Below are 19,271 nucleotides of genomic sequence, written 5' to 3' on the forward strand. Positions count from 1 at the left end.
CCCTTTATCAGGTGGCCATACATCAGAGGCAACAAAAGCACCTCATCCATAATGTAAACACTCTTAAGTGCCTGGGCTGCTGGTCCTGTGGCTATTTATTTTCTGTTCATGTTTTTTTTTTTTTTTTTTTTTTTTTTCTGACTTTTGAAATATTGTTTGCTGGAGCTTGACATTGGAACTCTGCTATACTCTGCTATAAGTGTCAGAAAATAAGATTGAAACAAAGGACAAAATTTGGTGTTATGCTATCAGTGCAAGTGTCAGAAAAATGTCCAGTGGTCTATGAAGCTGCAAGTGCAGAACCCAAAGGCGTCTCTCGGAAATTCCTGGTACCATCCCTCAGTCTATTTTGTTCGCTCAACAAAAATGTTGCTTGTCTGCTGGTTACGTAATACTAGTGAGTCAGAGGCAGCGGTTTCCAGTCCAGTTCATATCCAACCAGACCACGGTCTATCCCAGGAGAGCCAAACCACTCTCCTATCTCATCAAACGCACTCTCTCTCTCTCTCTCTCTCTCTCCCTCAAACACACATATGTACACACACTTGCACACTCAATCTTAAATGTGCAAACACACACCCATAGAAAACGTCCTCCCTTTCACTCTCCATCAATCTTGTATGCACAAACATATCTACACACATACACACACACACTATAAAAATCAGGTCCCCAAAAATGCGAGTGTGGAACTAAATTGCATTGCCCCTACAGAAACAGGGAGGGCCTTGCATGACGCTCTTTATTTGCTGGCCATGGTGCTGGGCGGCTGAAAGCAATAATCAAATGACGGTGAAAATAGAATATGGGACATGGGAATGATGAGAGGAAATTACAGTTTTTCTGAGTCGCTCTGTTAAACCTCCACGTCACTTGTGCACATCACAACAGCAATGTCTTATTCTTTTGCACATTTCGCAAATGCTTTTGCACATTCATGCAAAATGGTACAACTGTACAACTGCTAAGTCTGTTTAGTCCTACCCCCTAAAACATCTAGGGATCTATTCTTTGTGTAAGTCATGACATGCAAACTATTTAAACCAGTTTTTATTATGTGTCAACCATATGCTTCATTATCAGTTTCAGTGACATGGAATTTTTCGAATGTTTGCAAAATTACTTGTCATTCAAACCTTGATTGTGTGATTGATGATGTTTAGTCATATTTTCACCATTAGGCTTTTCCGCAAACAAAATCTTACCTGCCTAAAAATCATCTTTAGGGATCTCAGTCATAAGACTGAGACAGGGTTTGTAATGGGTTGATTGAAATGGGTTGATTGAAAAGAATGCTGATTACCGCTCCACCAATTTTATTCTGTAGTTTATCTAATATCTAAGACCTGTTATGAATGAAGGTGAAATGTCTTTGATCACCATGATTAGATAACATTACGTCATAAATAATTTCTGTAATGTGGGATGCTAGATTGTTCCATTGTTTCTCAACACATTCCAGTCTTTCAAGTTATTTTCTGCATCTTGTTACTAAATTCATCCACATTATTTGATACCTCATTCATGGAGTTGAGATTTTTGTCATTGATACGAATAGCATTCAACTTGCTACAAAATAATATTCAGTTCATTGGAGGCATGCGATAATCTGTTATGGTGATAAATTAGTGTGAGTGAAAGAAATAGTATAGTAAAACACATATTTGGAAATAAGGAATACACTTACAAGATACAATTTTATACTGACAACATGGCTAAGAATTTTGACTGTCTTGGTTCTAGTCAATGACAAAAGGACTTCACATTCTGGTGGTTTACTTTTGAGACGTTAACTAATAATTTTGAGTGATTTCTGTGCTTTTGCAGGTAATCCATAGTCGGGTGCTGTTTGTACTAATTGTTCTGAGAAATGCATTCACTGTTTTCAAAATGTTAAGGATGATTTGATGTACCAAAACCCCTGAGAAAAACTGTAAAGGTAGTTTAATTAAAATGGGAGGGGTAGGGGAGTGTGTGGGAGGGATTGTGGATGTGTGTGTGTGTGTGTGTGTGTGTGTGTGTGTGTGTGTGTGTGTGTGTGTGTGTGTGTGTGTGTGTGTGTGTGTGTGTGTGTGTGTGTGGGTGTGTGTGTGTGTGTGTGTGTGTGTACTGTACGGTACAAACGGTGTGGTGTGGTGGGGTGCGTTGTGTTCAGTGAGTGCTGAGCAGGCTCCGTATGGCGCCTGGCGACACATTCTGCTGATATTACAGCCATCTGTCCTTCCCCTGTCAACAGGGCTGCCACTTTTGCATAATTATCCAGTGGGCTGGAGGTCTGGGCTTCAGCCAGGGGTTTCGAGGAGAGATGCTGGTGGGGTGGGGGGTGGGGGAGGATTCTCAAGGGGAGCTTATATTTCATGGCGGACGACAGGAAATGCTGTCTCATACACAACGCCAGCAGAGGCAGCCTGCACTTTCGACAAGCAACGTGGTTCTCGTGACTGCTTGCGTAAGCCTATCTAGATCAGCAAGAGGGAGCACCTCACTGATTTCTCCTTCTTTCTCTCTCTCTCTCTCTCCCTCCAGTCTAACACTATAGTTCCCTTTATCCCTCTGCTTCCTCCCTCTTCTCTCTCTCTCTCTAGCTCTCCCTCTTTCTTTCGCTCTCTTCTTCTCTCTGCCTCTTCTTCCCTCTTAGTCTCTCTCTCAGGGAACAATCCCCACGGTGTTGCCTCAGGTGCTGCCCGCGCTGGTGTGAGCTTGTTGGCTCTGTGAGGATCCGTGCTGACATGTGTCTCACGTCTGTCTCGTGTTCGTCTCGCTCCAGCTCCCGTCCCTGAGCGGCGACGGCGATGGCGGCAGCAGCTTCCTTGAGTACTGCCCCGCCCCAGGCTGCTCCCCACACCATTCTTCACCTCACCGCTTGCCATCACCAGGTGAGAATGTGATCGTCAGCCCGGCGCTCAGAGTGGGGGGCGGGGGCCGACTCTCCCCACCTCACCCCCACACCCCCACTTCCCCCCCCATAGGAGGAGCAGAGTTATTCACGCCTCCACCAGGCCTCTACCGCAGGCCCAATTTCAGACACAGTTGTTTTACACACACACACACACACACACACACACACACACACACACACACACACACACACACACACGTACACACACACACACACACACAATTGCCATCCTGCTGGTATCTTGTTGAGAGACATCGATCGCATTAGTCGACAGTGCTCCCAAGTCACTCCAGTTATTTTCGAGTCCTAAAAAGGTATTGCTCCAGAGATGCCTCATCATCCATGAACAGCCTGCTGACACTGGGAGACAGCCTCACTGATCACTGACAATGGCCCACTGCAGTGAGGCTGTGACACTGTATCAATTAAATTAATTCCTATCCACCGACTTTTCACGGCAGCTTACGATCATTTGTAGCTCACATTTATTTTTTTGCATTTCGCTAAACCGTGCTGTCCTCAGGCGCCACTCTCTGGAAAAGATGTCCTTGTACACAGAGCGGCCAACCTCTCCTCTCGGCTGAGTCAGGCATCTTTCCTGGCTGTACCCGCGTCTTTCACACTCGCTTCAAATGCCATTTTACAATGCGGCAGGTCTGGAATGACCTTGTTTATTGGGCTCAGCCACAGCTACATTAGTGCACTTGGTTGAGAATAACTGAACAATAGAGGGCCTGGCGCTCGGCGGCTGTGACTTATCAGCTAGTGTACCTCCTTAAGCTATTGGGCGGGAAGGGGGGCATTGTGGGGAGGCAGCTGTATCATTTCTAGAGGTGCACCTCCAGAGGGCTATGAGAAGTAATAAGCAACTGCACAATGTTTAACAGTGGGCAGTCCACCCAGACACCAGGGGAAATTGAGAAGGGAGGTTGGGGAGTGTGTGTGTGCGTGTGATGGGGATGAGATTCAAGGATGCAAGGCGGAGCAACAGTCAGAGAGAGGGATAGAATGATCTCACAGGACAAAAGTGTGAGAGTGGGAAGAAATGATAGATCCAACCGTGTGATTAACACAGCGGTAAGTACGAGCAGAAATATCCGAGAGAATCCGAGAGGCTTCAGGGACCTGGGTGAAAAACAGGCCCACACAATGGAGAGAGAGAAAGAGAGAGAGAGGGGGGGATCCAGAGGACAGTGGAGAGAAGAGAGATATACAGCTGATAGGCAAGAGAAAAGAAAAGCTGGAGATAACGCACCAGCAGGATGATTGAGAATTGTCAAGATCGAAGTTGGTAATTACTGTGGACAAAGCATCAAATGGACTATGTTATTACAGAAGGACCGAATGATGCGGGAAAGAGAGAGAGGCTTGTCAGGGAGGGAGTGCATATCAAAACAAGACGTGGAGTGACACTGATGTCTGGAAAGGAGCGAGAAGACAGAATCGCAAGCAATTTGATTGAATGATAGAGCCTGGGGTTCATTGATTGAATGATAGAGCCTGGGGTTCATTGATTGAATGATAGAGCCTGGGGTTCATTGATTGAATGATAGAGCCTGGGGTTCATTGGTTGAATGATAGAGCCTGGGGTTCATTGATTGAATGATAGAGCCTGGGGTTCATTGGTTGAATGATAGAGCCTGGGGTTCATTGATTGAATGATAGAGCCTGGGGTTCATTGATTGAATGATAGAGCCTGGGGTTCATTGATTGAATGATAGAGCCTGGGGTTCATTGATTGAATGATAGAGCCTGGGGTTCATTGGTTGAATGATAGAGCCTGGGGTTCATTGATTGAATGATAGAGCCTGGGGTTCATTGATTGAATGATAGAGCCTGGGGTTCATTGATTGAATGATAGAGCCTGGGGTTCATTGATTGAATGATAGAGCCTGGGGTTCATTGATTGAATGATAGAGCCTGGGGTTCATTGATTGAATGATAGAGCCTGGGGTTCATTGTAAAATAACTATAGATATTTTTTTCTATGATAAAAACATGGCGATGGGAAAAAGGAAGCAGTCAAACTGACATGTTCAGCATAGGGAAGAGTGGGGTAAGATGAGCCAGTAGGAAAGTTGACCCACCACCCGTATCTGGGCAACCATACACAATTTTAGTGTGCATTGTCCATTTTCATCTTGCTGTGGAAAAGAGAGCCATGTGGATGAAGTGGTACATTTCTTCCCTGTTTCTTGCAAGTTTTTTAATAATCACCCCACATCAGAAGTAATTTAATATCAGTTTAAAAAGTCAGAAAAGTTATATCAGACCCAAATATGCGAGTGAATCAGTGTAGATCTCGATTGCTAGACTAATCACCTTTTCCAAAAATGGTGGCTGTGGGGCAAAAATCATAAAATATTTGGTGTTAAAACTAGTGTTGCATCCTAACAGCAAATAACTGACATTATATTTCATATTTGTCGTAGCATAGCATAACAGCAGTCCTGCCTCATAAAAACAGATAGGGCCTCCATACTCATGTGCTTGTGGGTGACACAGAAGCATCACTCTCATTTTGAATAGCATTTTTCATACGTATGTGACATGTTAGCGGTTATGATATTTGACAACAATGTTTGCGATTATACGGATATTCAGAACATTAAGTGACACGTTGGTGTTTATGTTAGGTTTATAGGCTAAAATGTTTGCTATTATGCCAAACATACTTTTGAGAGTCTAAACTCATTTAATGAAAAACAACTAATCTGTGGATGTAAGAAATACTTCCATGTCTATTTCTTAATCCTAGAGACCTGGCAAACCACTTTCAAGTGTCAAACCTGTAGACAAATAGTAATTATTTATTTAATGAACACCAATAAAATTAGCAGAATGGGGTATTTAATTATTAACACTTGTATTTTGAAATTTATGATACAATAGTTAGTACCTCATGGCTAACATGACGTAAGTTGAGCGAGAAGACCCTTTCCTGGGGACCCCATATTTTGTTGTCTATTTGGGTTAAGCACATGGTTGAGGTTTCAGTTGATAGTACACATCTAAAGTTGTGTTGTATGCATTAGTTTTCTTTCTGTCCCATAGTCCCCTTGGCTATAGGTCGACTTAAGTAAAAAAAATGGCTCATCTTATCATCATCATGTATTAAAAACTGAACAGGCAAAGGACGACCACATGAACTACCACCACTCAGGTGGACGAGAGAGCATGGGAAAGCTAACACTGAACATGTGCAGCTACTTGTTGCTTCAACAGGCCGCCATTTCCCAAGGCCAAATCATAAAAGAATCACTGTGCTCAACATTATTACACTTCTCTTGAAGGCATTTAACTAGCGTTTAGTGAGACCTCAGTGAAAACACATTACATATGTACTCACATATACAAACATCTGCACAACACTTGTGCATACAACTCTTTAAAACTTACATACATATACAAACCTCTTTAAATTATACCAATAAATACACAAAGTGGTATCTTCTGGTATGAAGGCCTCTAAGAGAACATCACATCTGGCTATCACCCTGTATAAGGGAAGAGTGTGTATAAATGTGTGTCTAGTTTGATTAACTGAACTTCCCACATCTAAAAGATAATGCTGCTCTCCCTTTTTACCCTGCATTTCAAAGTGATATTTTTCAACATTATTCTGTCAACGTAATAGAATCAGGGCGGGAGAAGTCATCAAACACCATGGAAATGTTGATATTAACAGCAGCCTTTTATGACGCGGGTCCTCAAAATGTCAAATACAATGCAGTGTATCAGCGCGGCACAAAGGCATCATGAAATTATGGTTTCTGGGAAAGAACAACAGACCTCTTTGTAATTTAGTATGCTCTGAATTCCCAAGTGTGGATTGTGGGTGGATTTGTGAAGTATGTACTTACCCTACAGTATGTGTATTACAGTATGTGTGAACCACACAATGCAGCTGTTAAGGTAATTAATGACAGATTCTAATTACCAGCTAAACGAGATTGCTCACCAGCAAATCAGTAGCCAAAAGAGCACCCAGGTTTTTATACGTGGATAGCTACGTAGAGAAGTAGACGTGAAAGAGGGAGGTAGAAGAGAGAGAGAGGGAGAGAGAGAGAAATAGAGAGAGATTGACAGAGGGGAAAGAAGAGAAACCTTGATTTTTGTTTGAAGGAAAAGACAACCTTGGATGTTTTCTGAAAAAAAAAGAAATCAATCGTAACTCACTCACTGGCGTTACACTAGCTCTGGCAAATCAGCGTTGATTGAAACAACAAATATGTTTGCTGGTACATATTCAATCAACACACCACACATCAGGGAGTCAGGCTTCCCTTTGCCTTTTTGGGCAAAATGTAACAACTTTACACATCCACAAAATGAGTAACCATAGCAACAGAACTGCAGGCTGAGCGTTTTTTGTTCTGTTCAGCGTTCATTCTTTCCTCCGTGGAAAGTTCCCAGAGTGCAATGGGCCATGGGACGAGATAACATTCATAAAGATTCACCGTTTAATTTTATGGAAGAGTGGGCTACCATCAACATGTCAAACATGCACCAACAGGTACACAATGATAGCTCTGCCTTTTATGTTATATTACATTTCCCAACCATTCAGACATCGCCACTAGTCACTAGCATGAGTCTTTCAAGATATATCAACAACAACACCAGCCAATGCAATCAAAATATAGTCAGACATTACAATTGCCTTGAATTTAAGGATAAGAGACAGCTGATGAATAACTAGCCATGTTTTCTGTGGGTTTTGAACAGTGACGTTGCACATTTCCTGCTTTGTGGATGGCACATCACAACTTCAGAAAGCAGAGAACATTTCTAAATCCACTTCTGCAGAAACAGTCAGGCAGTGTCATATACCAAGGCCAGTTGCTGAAACCGAAACGAAGGACAAAAAAGAGGGGTTCTTCTGTTCCTCCGTGTGGGAGGTGCTCCCATACTACTCGGCCTCGTGTAAACAGTGCATGTGCCATTAATGTTTTATTGAACGAGCAGCTGTGCATGAGACAGTGTTACCCACCCACACTGGACTGAGCTGAGTCTAGCCTGGGGGGGGTGGTCATAGGGAGAGAGTGTATCTGTGGTGGTAGGGTGGGGGGGCGGCTCCAACAGCAGTTACCAAAGCTCCATGAAGCCAGAGCAGCCCTGCTTCACTCTGTCCCGTTCTCTAGCTGTCAATGTGGAGCAGGAACCTCGCCCTAACACGTTACTTGAGTAGGCCTATTGGTCAACACTAAACACGCATTTCTTTGGTCCTTTTCGTCCAGGGTGATACCCCCCAATCGTTTATCCTGCCACAAAATAGCAATAGCATTCCAGGCTTCACTTGAAAACCCAGGCTACATCCTTCGCTGTTTTCAGGGGGTTGCAAGTCAGTCTCATTCGCGAGTTATCTGACAAAAACGGCTAAGCTGTAGGCCCAGCTTCTTTTCATGACTATGGTTCCTGAGCAGAACAATTAGACAAACTTTTGAGTGCATCAAATTAGAATAATTCAGTTTCAAATGCGATGGTACTCCAAAAATGCAGTTTTAGCCTACACTATGGTTTTGAACGTCACATTATCTCAAAGACACATTTTAGACGCACGTTGGCAGCAGCAGCAGGTGGCTATGTGTGAACTGTCAGCATACCGCATTCGGTGAGACAAAGCATGATCGTTGTGCCATTATCTGTAAGTAATGTTCAGAACAGTAACCTGGTACAGCATCTGGAGTGAAGGCAATTGCAGGAAACATGTTAAATATGTGTACTCTGGACATGATGAAGGCTAGGCTATTTCATACACAGTAGGATAGTAGGCTAGCTAATATTTCACACAACGCCACTGGAAAAAAAAAACAGCTTATGTAGGCGACGGTATCAATAATAGATACATGTCAAAGCCAAATTTGAAGTATAAGTGTATAATGATGTTGTCTTGTAATGGTGTTACTCTCAAGCATTTAACTCTCATGTCTTACCCCACCAAGAAGTAAAACACAACTAAAATGTTCTTCTTGAAAATAGCAACATATCACAGTTTGTATGTGTTATTTTGGTCAAACCACTACCACCACCACAACCAACTCCTAACCCCCCAACCTCACTACTGTTTAAGCCCTGGTTATGGCCCTGAGTGGCACCCAGGGCATGTGCCATATGTGCCGTACCTCAGGTACGCCCACACTACACACACACATCTCCCTCCAACCATCGATCCTCTCCCTCGCTGGCTTCCGAGCATGGTTGCAACAAACCCACTCAAACTCACTACCCCAGAGCCACAGTGACACACTGTAAGCGAGCACATCAGCACACACACACACAACACTTCACATTTCACATATAAAACATATAGAAAGATGTATAACATGTGCTGAATTGGTTGATATGGATTAACGCGCATAGAAAGACATAGACCACATGCTGACTGTGAACCCTAATGATGACATCTTTGTGGAAAAAAAAGAAAAAGAGAGAGGGAGAAACGGAGAGAGAGAGAATACGGGAAAGCAATGGAGGGGATTGACAAATTGCACATTATACCATTATACTGCTACATCTTTCCACTCATCACAAATACACTCATATAAACAAGTACACACACTCTCACACATACACACACGCACTCGCACACACACATACAACCACGGACACCATCACACACACAAATACACAGATATGAAGTCTCCCCTCTGTGCCGCTCTGCTCTCAGTGGGATTGCAGCAGGCCGAGTCGGTGCCACGGCACTAATGCACGGGCTGGCGGGGAGCGTGTCCGGGGGACTGGAATACAAATCAGGTTCCAGAATCCCATCAGCCCCAGGCTAGCCGTGCTCCCAGGAGCCTGCCGCGCCGCGCAACCCGTCTTTGGCCCCGGCGCAAAAAAAAAAAAAAACCTGCCAGGATGGGGGCAAAGCCTGAGCGCCCAGCCTCCCCAGAGGCCAATCGCACTCACAGGACTATGTTATTACAGTAATAATCATTCTGCTTGCCACAGCGCCGCTCCGCACAACACACTCAGAAGAGATTTTTTATCTCCCTTTCATGGCAGCAGTGGCGGCGACGGCGGTAGCTTTAGTGCAGCAATATGAAAGAGTTTAGACACGCAATTTAACACGGCCTTTCCACAGATTATCTGGAACATCGCACCCGGATAAAACAGAGAATACAGGCAACTGCCGTGTCAGGGTTTGGAGGCTGCATAACTGGATAACCTTAATGCTGATAAGGCTGTGTTCAAAGTTTGAGTGCATATGTGAGACGTACTTCTTACCAGCACAACGGTGTGCCTACAGTGACATGGTAGAGGGAACAGGGGTACATTTCGATACCAGAGGCTGAGAGAATGGTAAATGTCTTCATCATTATAAAATAAGCCTTTGCAGACACATGATCTCCCTAGCTTCAAAAAGGGTAAGAAATGATCAGCTGTAGAAGCTGAACCACGCAAGAACATCAAACACCATGCCAGAGACGCTCACGCACGAAAGCACCCACTAGACCTTTGAAACCATTTTAAGCTTGCAGACTACATTATCTTGCTTTTATCAACGCTATTTGTTTAACGCTGACAGGAAAATGGCGTTGAAACACTATATTCTATTTATTGCTGCTTCAGAGTGGGCGGGAAGGTAGGCTACTTGACAGACTTTAAGCGCTTTGGAGTCATCCACGCTGCAATGTCCAAACACGGCGAACAGTTACGCATAACGCATCATCACCAAGAACCCACGCGTCCCGCCTCACTAAACAAAGCACTTCACAGCTGTTAACCCTTACAACCGATTTCATAGATTTTCCAACCAGTTTCAGAACCGTTTCAGATAGCTTGTTTGTAATTACAATATACCATGGTGAACGGGAAGTGTCACAGAACTTTCTACTTTACCGTTTATTTCCCACGCAATTCCCGATGGATGTGCTTGTAGTTCCGTGGAAAGACGAGGGCCATGACATTCGAGACTTCTTAAGCCCCGGTCGGTCACTCGTGTCCATAGCATTGGAGCGCTCGATTTGCCGGTGATGATGCCGGTCTGTATCGGAGTATCCACGGTGTTTGATTTTGATGGGGGTCCGTGGCTGCCTCCAGAGATGTTGCGGGGGTTTGAGGGTTGCTTGTCCCTCGCGAGGTACTGGTAGTGACAGAGACAAGCTCTTCTTCGAGCAATGTGGAGGTTCCATCATAGTGCAAATCAAAAGATCTCTTTAACTAAAACTGTAAGTGTATTGATTGCAGTCAAATGGTGCAATATGGCTGTGGTTTCGTTAATCTGAAAAAAAAAAAAACGTTTCTCTGTCCATAACTGTCTTTGTCCTCCACTAAGTAACGCAGCTGAACCTAGGAATCTAAGTCTTGTGCTGCCCAACATATGTAGCTATTTGCTGTAGCGACGAAAACAAATTATTTAAAACTGATCACAGTGTACAGATGGTCAACGGTCTGCGCTCTTGCTTGTGTTTCATTGTGCACCCGTGACCATTAAAAGTTATATTACTGAGGGGGAAAAAAGATAAAAAGGGACCACACGAATAACTAAAATATTCTCATGACATTTAATGAGAGACTCTCACCAGCGCAGCATCTCCTGAAGTTTTTCGCCTTGTCGTCCATGGCGCATTGATTCACTTATTTATAGCACAGTTTATTGCTTTTATCAGCCCCTTATTGCAGATTCCCAGACCGCTGGCGCTGGTTCCTGTGCAATGCGGGATATTATTGCTGCTCACAACGGCACATGTCTGTCAAAGCTCACTCGTAATCATTCCGTTGCCAACCGGAGCCATAAAACTCTCCAATTTGGGTGTCGATCATGCATCTGGAACTACAGCGACTGAAACTCGCGTTCGATGTCCAGGGATTCACCTTGCGCCTCCATCAATACCCCACTTTAGACTGGTATCAGCACACAGATAAATGTATCCAAGAGAACATCTTGCCCCGGGTTGTTACCAGCTTCGTAAAACCGCACGACTCTTCTTCTTGCTCCTCTCTCTTGGGTTTCTTGGACTGAAGCTCCAATACATTCCTAACACGAAGCAGTTACTGAAAAATCGCTCTACGTCTCATTCGAGCAAGCCCTCCTTCTTTTTCCGATTTGTCGACAGATGTTAAATGATGGCACTAGATAGAACACCATTCTCTCTCTCTCTCTCCTCTTTTTTCGCACTCTTTTTCTCTCTCATATGTTGTAAGAGCAGGTTCACCCACTCTCTGTGGAGCGCAATCTACCTGTGAACTGGACCAAATGCTGTGGTCTGCGCCTCATCCTAAACCCAGTCTCGGTAGCCTTTGGAATGAATAGCTGAACCGTTGGCCAAGGCTTAACATATAAGGCAGAAAATCGAGTTTACCGTTATCATCTAGCCTACCACATAACTATGGTAGAATTAAACTCATGCCTCTATTTACAGTCATTGGGACTGGCTCAGAAATGAAGTCCGTGGTAAATGGACAAATCCAAGTGGAAGTCATAGAACCGCCTTTTGTTGTCCAATGTCCTTCTAGTTGTCGCAGTATTTTCTCCTGATGTGAGCTGTCACTTTGATTTTCCTTACCGCTTTCATCATTAATTAGATATTACATTAGTCATTGGATGGAAAAACAGACAAGCGTCTTAGTGACTGATGGGTTTTTAAAAGGAATTTGTCGTTACAGACATAGAATAGACATTTCTGGTGTGTGTTCTTAAACTGGTGGGCACATATTGGCAGTGGGCTAGGCTACATAAGACCGTGGTGCAACGGTGCAACTTTCTTTTTTGCCTCGTGATCATATTTTTGTTAGTCAAAAAGTATTAGACAGCTATAAAGTCACAAGTTTGACCAATACATTTACCTTCAAATACCACCCCGAATGCATGGTTGACGCCTTATTCATTACACCGGCAGATATGTGTTAGAATACCATTAATGTCGATAAAGCTGTCTGAAAGTTTGAGTTTACATGTGAGATAATGCGCGTTTCTTACCGAAACGTAGATAATAGCAGTGCATTTTCAAAAGGTCAGGTTAGGTCAACGTGAAACAAGAATGTTAAGTACCGTCTGGATGCATGTGGTCAGTTTCAGAATGTGTCTCAAAGGACTTCATGCATCCCAATGTGATCTATCTTAACTGGAGAATATTATCATTGATAATGTCATGTTGAACAGTTGCACTAACCTCCTCAGACTGAGCGAGGCCTAACAGTAGTTAAATAATTATGTTAAATGAAGAGGTGACTACGTGGTCAAATATTTCCAAATGTTCGTTGTGAGTCAGCTGAACGAATGTCTTTTCGGCATCACACTGGCTTTTTCGTGGTGACATTGATTAATTCCCAATTACTTTCGCCTATCGCCCGCTTCCAGCAAATCGTGAAAATACAGTCCAGGGCGATTCATCTGTTCAAAGGAAGGGGACATGGTTTGGCTTCATTCAAAGCGTGTTCTTGACACGTTCTTGACAAGCGGAGTTACCTTCAAAGCGCACAGGACCGAGCAGGCAATCTGAGAAGCCCAGTGATTCATGCATGTGTGAAGGCACAGCACAAGATGCGTGTGGGCGCGCGCACGCGTATTTTAGTTTGTGTGTATGAGTGTGTGTGTGTGCGTGCATGTGTGTGTTTATGCATGTACGTGAGAGTAAGTGCGCGCGCGCGCGCGCGCGTGTATGCCTGTGTGCGTGCCCGCGCTTCACAGTGGGTCTAAGAGCTGGCATTCATCCTTCGTGAGTCTTCTGCAGCTCGTAGTTAATTTAATTGAAGACAGGATTAATCTGACAAACTCGGACAAACGCATCCATATATTTACATCCATTCTCCAAACCATAATTGAAATGTCAAAAGTGTGCTCCCCAGAGGCATATTTTGTGCACAGTTATGTTTTTATATGTGCGGTAGGCCTATATATTATTCCTAATATTTATGTTTGTATAGCCTATGCAGTAGGCTATGTATTATTCCTCCATTATTCCTCCACACACACACACACACACACACACACACACACACATTTGTTGAGTGAGTGTGGAAATCTGCAGAAAATGTCTGTGGCTTGGCGCTGAAGAAAAGAAAAAAAGAAAGAAAAACCCAAAGATCCGAACATGGCGGGGGTATTTGTACTGTAGCAGGTTACTGTTTGGAACGTTACTTACAGATCATGGCATATTGTTTTCTCTTATCAACTGCAGTATGCTGCAGTTCACAGCCACCTGCTGCTGCCAACGTGCGTCTAAAATTTAAATTGCTGTCAGAAGAAGTGATGATGCAAGGGGCCGCGCTTGCGCCCTTTCACACAACTCTCACACAGCGGCGGACAATAAATACAAAGTCTAAATTAAATAAAGCGTGCATTTGTCACAAAAGTTTAGTTTTTATCCTGTTGTTTTATCCCCCCCCCCCCCCCCCCTCTCTCTCTCTGTATGTAAGTGAGAGTGAATGTGAATGTTTTTGGTGCAGATGTCTGATCTGTCTCCATGTCCACTTCATGGAACAGGAGAGCATGGCATGCATTAGATGAGTGCAGGCCAGTACTCATAGTTTCTGGGCAGACTCTGCGGTGTCTCATTATTTCTTGACTTTAAAAGTATCCCTAAATAGCCAGCGTCTGAAAAGGCTAGTTTTTTTTTTTTGCGGTGCTGCTGGGGGTGGAGCAGTTTGCTTATCTTGGCCGGCACTCTGTTACCTGCCTGATTATGTTCTTGGAGTTCTTCATCCAGTCTCAGACTACATTGTTACACTGCTTTACTTGTATCTTAGATAGAGTGTTTAGAGAGTTGATAAATATGAACACTAAGCAGGGTGCATTTGGGTCTGCGTAAGTTGAGAAGGATGTGGTTGACTTTCAGAGGGTGCATTGGAGTTTAATTGGTTTCTAATGAGATAAAGTGAACGTCTAGAGGACCGGGTGTCACATGCCGAGGGCCGGTAATGTCGGGCCGCTTGCGGGGAGTTAAGTGCCGTCTTCACCTCCACATGGCTGGGCAACTTCCCCACAGCAGCCTTTTCTCGGCAGCATTAGTTTCAAATGTCATTAACATTGACTGCTTCACCATTTATCCTGCTATGAGTCAATCATGGCCCCTCCACTGATTATAGTATGAATCCCTACACTTGTTTTTGCTCCGTGCAATTTCTGTGTTCGATTAACAGATAATGTATAAGCCGATGCATCTCTAAACTGTCGCAGCTTTGTGAAAAAAATAGGCCTACCAAGATCCCCTCGTTGCAAGGCGTTAGCGTCTTGTGTGTTGAAGTGCTACTGTGCATGTTATGTGTTGCGTTATATTTTAGGGGGAGAAGACAGGTTTCTGCAGCGCAGTCAATACCAACATTGCAGGGGGACTGCGTGGGTAGAAATATGAAAGGCAGAAATCTAACTGTCTGACATGCGGTCCACCGTGAAGCTATACCGCTCCCTCAAAACACTCGCAATGAGATAGGCGGCAGAGCCTCTAGGTCCGAGACCTATCAGAGACATGAATAGAAATGGAAATCAGAGTGGCGAGAGCAGCCATGTCTGGATGTAATGATAGGGTTCAGACGTGTAAATGCGCTTCAGGGGCCGCGGCTGTCTTTAACAGTTACCGAGTGCATGCTTCACTCAGCGGGGGAAGCAGGTGGATGAGAGTGTTTAAATGTTCCGAGTATTTGATCCAACTGGCACTTTCCATCGTTTATAAGGCTCAAGCGCATTATTGACATTTTGTACCAGCTGCTGTGACAATTTGCCACTTTCTTAAACCACTTAGTTCACCGAGTAGACATACACACGTAATATTGGATTGGCAATACAGATGAGTCCAAAGGGATATACATATAAAGCAAATAGAATAGCCTGTACAAATATGAAAACATGTTTCACTAGGGGTGGCACAGAGGGTATCTGGTTGAAAGTAAAACAGTGCACACATGCGATATCAATGCTTTCCGCAATGGTGTTTTCTAGGTCTGTTCTAGCCAACTGGTCTACTTACCAGAGATTGAAAACCACTATCATATAGGCAATATACCATATTACTTTTTGAGTATTATCTGAGCCTAAACTAATAATGCAATCATACTGTACAATGTAAATATACAACAAAACATGTTATACTCCATTAAATACATGAGACGAGAAAAGATGTTTAACCAGTGTTGACATAGGTTTTGTTTCAATTGAATGGAACCACATTACCTTGCATTCTGGTTGATAGAATTTGGTCACGCACAAATGTGACTATAGCATTTGAACGCATGGTTGCTCGTATTACTTAATTTGAATGCACAATACAAATTTACATGCATTTGCTGACTGAACTGAGACCTATGTGTGGTAAAATGTTAGGGACATAGCATAAGTTGCTTATGTACTGGGAACAGGGTTGAAAGCAGAGCACACGTGTATGTTTTTACTGCAATGATGCATTCTATTTCTGAGTATGGGAGACTGTACACCATTACTGATTTATCTATTTGGGCTACGATGCTATGCACTATTACTGATCTATCTATTTATGGGCTACCATGACCCACCCTAGGGTTTGAAAACCTCTATTCTGGACAGACTATGTCATATTGGTTTTGCAATTTAGTACCACCAAAAGGATTATGGACCAACACAGCATACTTCTGAGGGTTTGACATTTTGAATAATTACATGTGAATGTTCAGTCCACCATAACTAAACTGACCAGACTTTACTCTGAAGATATGTTCATTAGTAGCATTGACACTTGAAAGATTGAACTTGGAATCGGTGCAATATTAGCTTTGTTTTCACCTGCTTGGTCTGCTGAGACAGGTTGCCATAGCTGAGATAGTTGCATCAGTCTGGCATAGGCCATGCCAGACTGATGCAACTATCTCAGCTATGGCAACCTGTCTCAGCAGACCAATGTATGTCAACCACAACATATAATTTGGAGGAAAGGTTTATCGATGCTTTTATGCATCTGGCAATCCTCCTGGCATAGACTGTGTTGCATGTAGTGAGACTATCCAGGACATCTTATATGAGGACACCATCTCCGCTTTTCCCCATGACTCCAAAGAGAGTATTATCTGGAACCCTCTAATATGGTGTTGTTTTTTTGACCGTTGATCACATTTTTAAACATGTTTGATTCCTTTACACTCTGACGAAAATAGTTTTTTCTTTCTCTAAGATGTTATTTTTGGTAAAGGAATCTCCTTATTTTCCTTATTTAAGAGAATAGTTTGTTGCTAGCTTAATGTTTTATAATTTGTCACCTCCTAGCAGACTGTTCATCTCTTGGCACTTGCCACCTTGGACAGCTGCATACTTAATGACGGTCAGCCAATCACCAGCCACCCTTCAGCCTAATTGTAGAGAGGCGAGAGACGTGCTCCTTAAGTGCCCCTTGTCCCCCCTGCACCCGAGTGGCTGGCAAGGTGAAGGGCACGGGGGTGTGAGGTTAGGAGCCACTTCCCGCCACAACCGCTCCCACCTGGGTGATGGGGGTTTCTCCATGGCCTCTGCCCATGTTTATTCACACAGCGAGAGGTCGCAGTCACGACCCGGCACCTGCACATAACCCTCTCCCTGGAGGAGTGCTGAAACTAAAAAGCGGTGCAAGGAAGAATAAAATCTTGACATTTATGCTTTTTTTTTTCTTCTTCCCTCCCCTTACAAAAGTGATAATGTCAGGATCTTCTCTATTGTGGTCTCCTGCCAATTTTTAACCTCCTGTGGCAATTCCGATCCTTCAGGCCACCTTTCAGCTCGAGTGGCACATTGGCATTCCTCGGTTCCTGTGGAGATATGAACCGCAATAGGTTTGTATTTTATTGACGAATGAACCAAATATTTAAATCTCAACCTTTGGTGCCGACAGTGTGAAAGCTGTTTTCACAATTTATATTTGTGGGTGGCACTGACATTTTGGCAGGAGTGAAACGGCAAACACATCAAAACAGAGAAAACGTAAAGCCTTTCCCCCATGCATTCTGAAGGTAAAGGGTCCTACAACTCAGAGGGGAAAGGCTTCACAGCAACGAGTTCCCAAACTAAAAGCTACCGCACAGGCGAGGGAAGGCAGCCGTTTAGCTCCATCACAGAAACACCTCTGGGGTTTAGACATTTAACTAGCAAAACGATGTCACGACTCGGAGCTCCCTGACACGCCCTGGAACAGGTGCTGCAGCAGGCGCTCGCAACTTTAATTTATTGTTTGCCAAGTTAAGCTCAACCCAAACGGAGATGACAGAAGGACAGGCATAGCCAGGCGTGGGCCAAATTGAATTTATGGCAGAAACGAGGCAACGCAAAATTTAAATGAACGCTTCAATAATTTCTGAGCAAGCCGCAGTGCCGTAATATTATTCAACATTTGACACTTCATTTAAACACCACAGCAGCACAATAAGAGCCATCCCCGTCACGAGTCTGAAAAGCTTTTACATTATTGAGGCGGTGTAACTGATCCCTCTTCTACTAAATGCCTGTTAACATACACAATTCAAAATGTATTCACACTATGAAGTTCCATTGAACAGAAGTATTAACAGAGGAAGTCTCAAGATGCTACATTTTTGTTCAAGTGCATGGTTAGTACTGTCAGTGCCAATCACTCTACCATTTCTTATTAATTAGCCCACTTTCTGCCGAGTAATCCCTCAGTAGAGGCACAGGGAATGTTTGATTTACCAGACAGTGAATGCCTTAAAATGGGAGGCTCACCGAGATGGCAACTGAACACTCTGGATAACTGTCTTAAACATTCCCATTGCATCTGTCAATGACACTTGATTTGGCTAGCCGCTGCCTGCAAAAAAAAAAATCTAATTTGCCCCAAATAAGAGAAGTTGTCCCTGCCATTTAGTTTGATTAGTTCTCACAACATAGTTTTTTTTATAAAACAACTATTTGTTTTAAGTTGCCACTTTTTAAAAAGTTTCTTGCTGAATATTTAAATTTAGCTTTGGCAGCCATAAAATGTGGTTCATTATGGCCAACTAAAACCAGAGAAAAACGTTGGTATCGAGCAGCTGATGGATGAGGCACTTCAGAGGACAATAAAAAGTTGGCGCAGCAGTCTGCAGCGTTCACGGAGACAAATGGGGAAAGCAGACAGCGATGTATGGAGGGACAAAAACAAAGACGAGACCACCAGATGTGCCAACTTAAATAACATTTACTTGCTCAAAAACAGTTTCACAAAAAGAGCTGTACAGTTGATAACAGACCAGTTTTTAGGGGTTGCAGCAAACTGAAATGTGTGATTTCTTTGTAGAGCATCACCAGTTGGTCCATACAGAACACACAGGCACACACACACACACAAAAACCAGCATATTACAATAGAGACTGAAGAGCAACGCATTTGGTTGAAGAGAAAAATTCAGCTCTTGGTATATTGTTCATCATGTGTTCATTCAGAAAATATAGATTTTAACTTACATTGTATGCTTGGAAGGTTTAAAAATAAAAAAA

General features: G+C 43.4%; 1 protein-coding gene across 1 annotated transcript in view; it reads right to left on the reverse strand.

Moving 5' to 3' along the window:
- pde4a (phosphodiesterase 4A, cAMP-specific) overlaps nucleotides 1-12,374 on the reverse strand; it is a 57,738-nt gene extending 45,364 nt beyond the window's left edge. Inside the window, exon 1 of the mRNA XM_031575518.2 lies at nucleotides 10,745-12,374. Within this exon, the coding sequence (XP_031431378.1) occupies nucleotides 10,745-11,040 (296 nt within the window). The 5' untranslated portion in view covers nucleotides 11,041-12,374. The remainder of the gene's footprint in view (nucleotides 1-10,744) is intronic.
- Nucleotides 12,375-19,271: the final 6,897 nt, after the last annotated feature.

Source organism: Clupea harengus, chromosome 1 (assembly GCF_900700415.2).
Source record: "Clupea harengus chromosome 1, Ch_v2.0.2, whole genome shotgun sequence".
Taxonomy (NCBI): Eukaryota; Metazoa; Chordata; class Actinopteri; order Clupeiformes; family Clupeidae; genus Clupea; species Clupea harengus.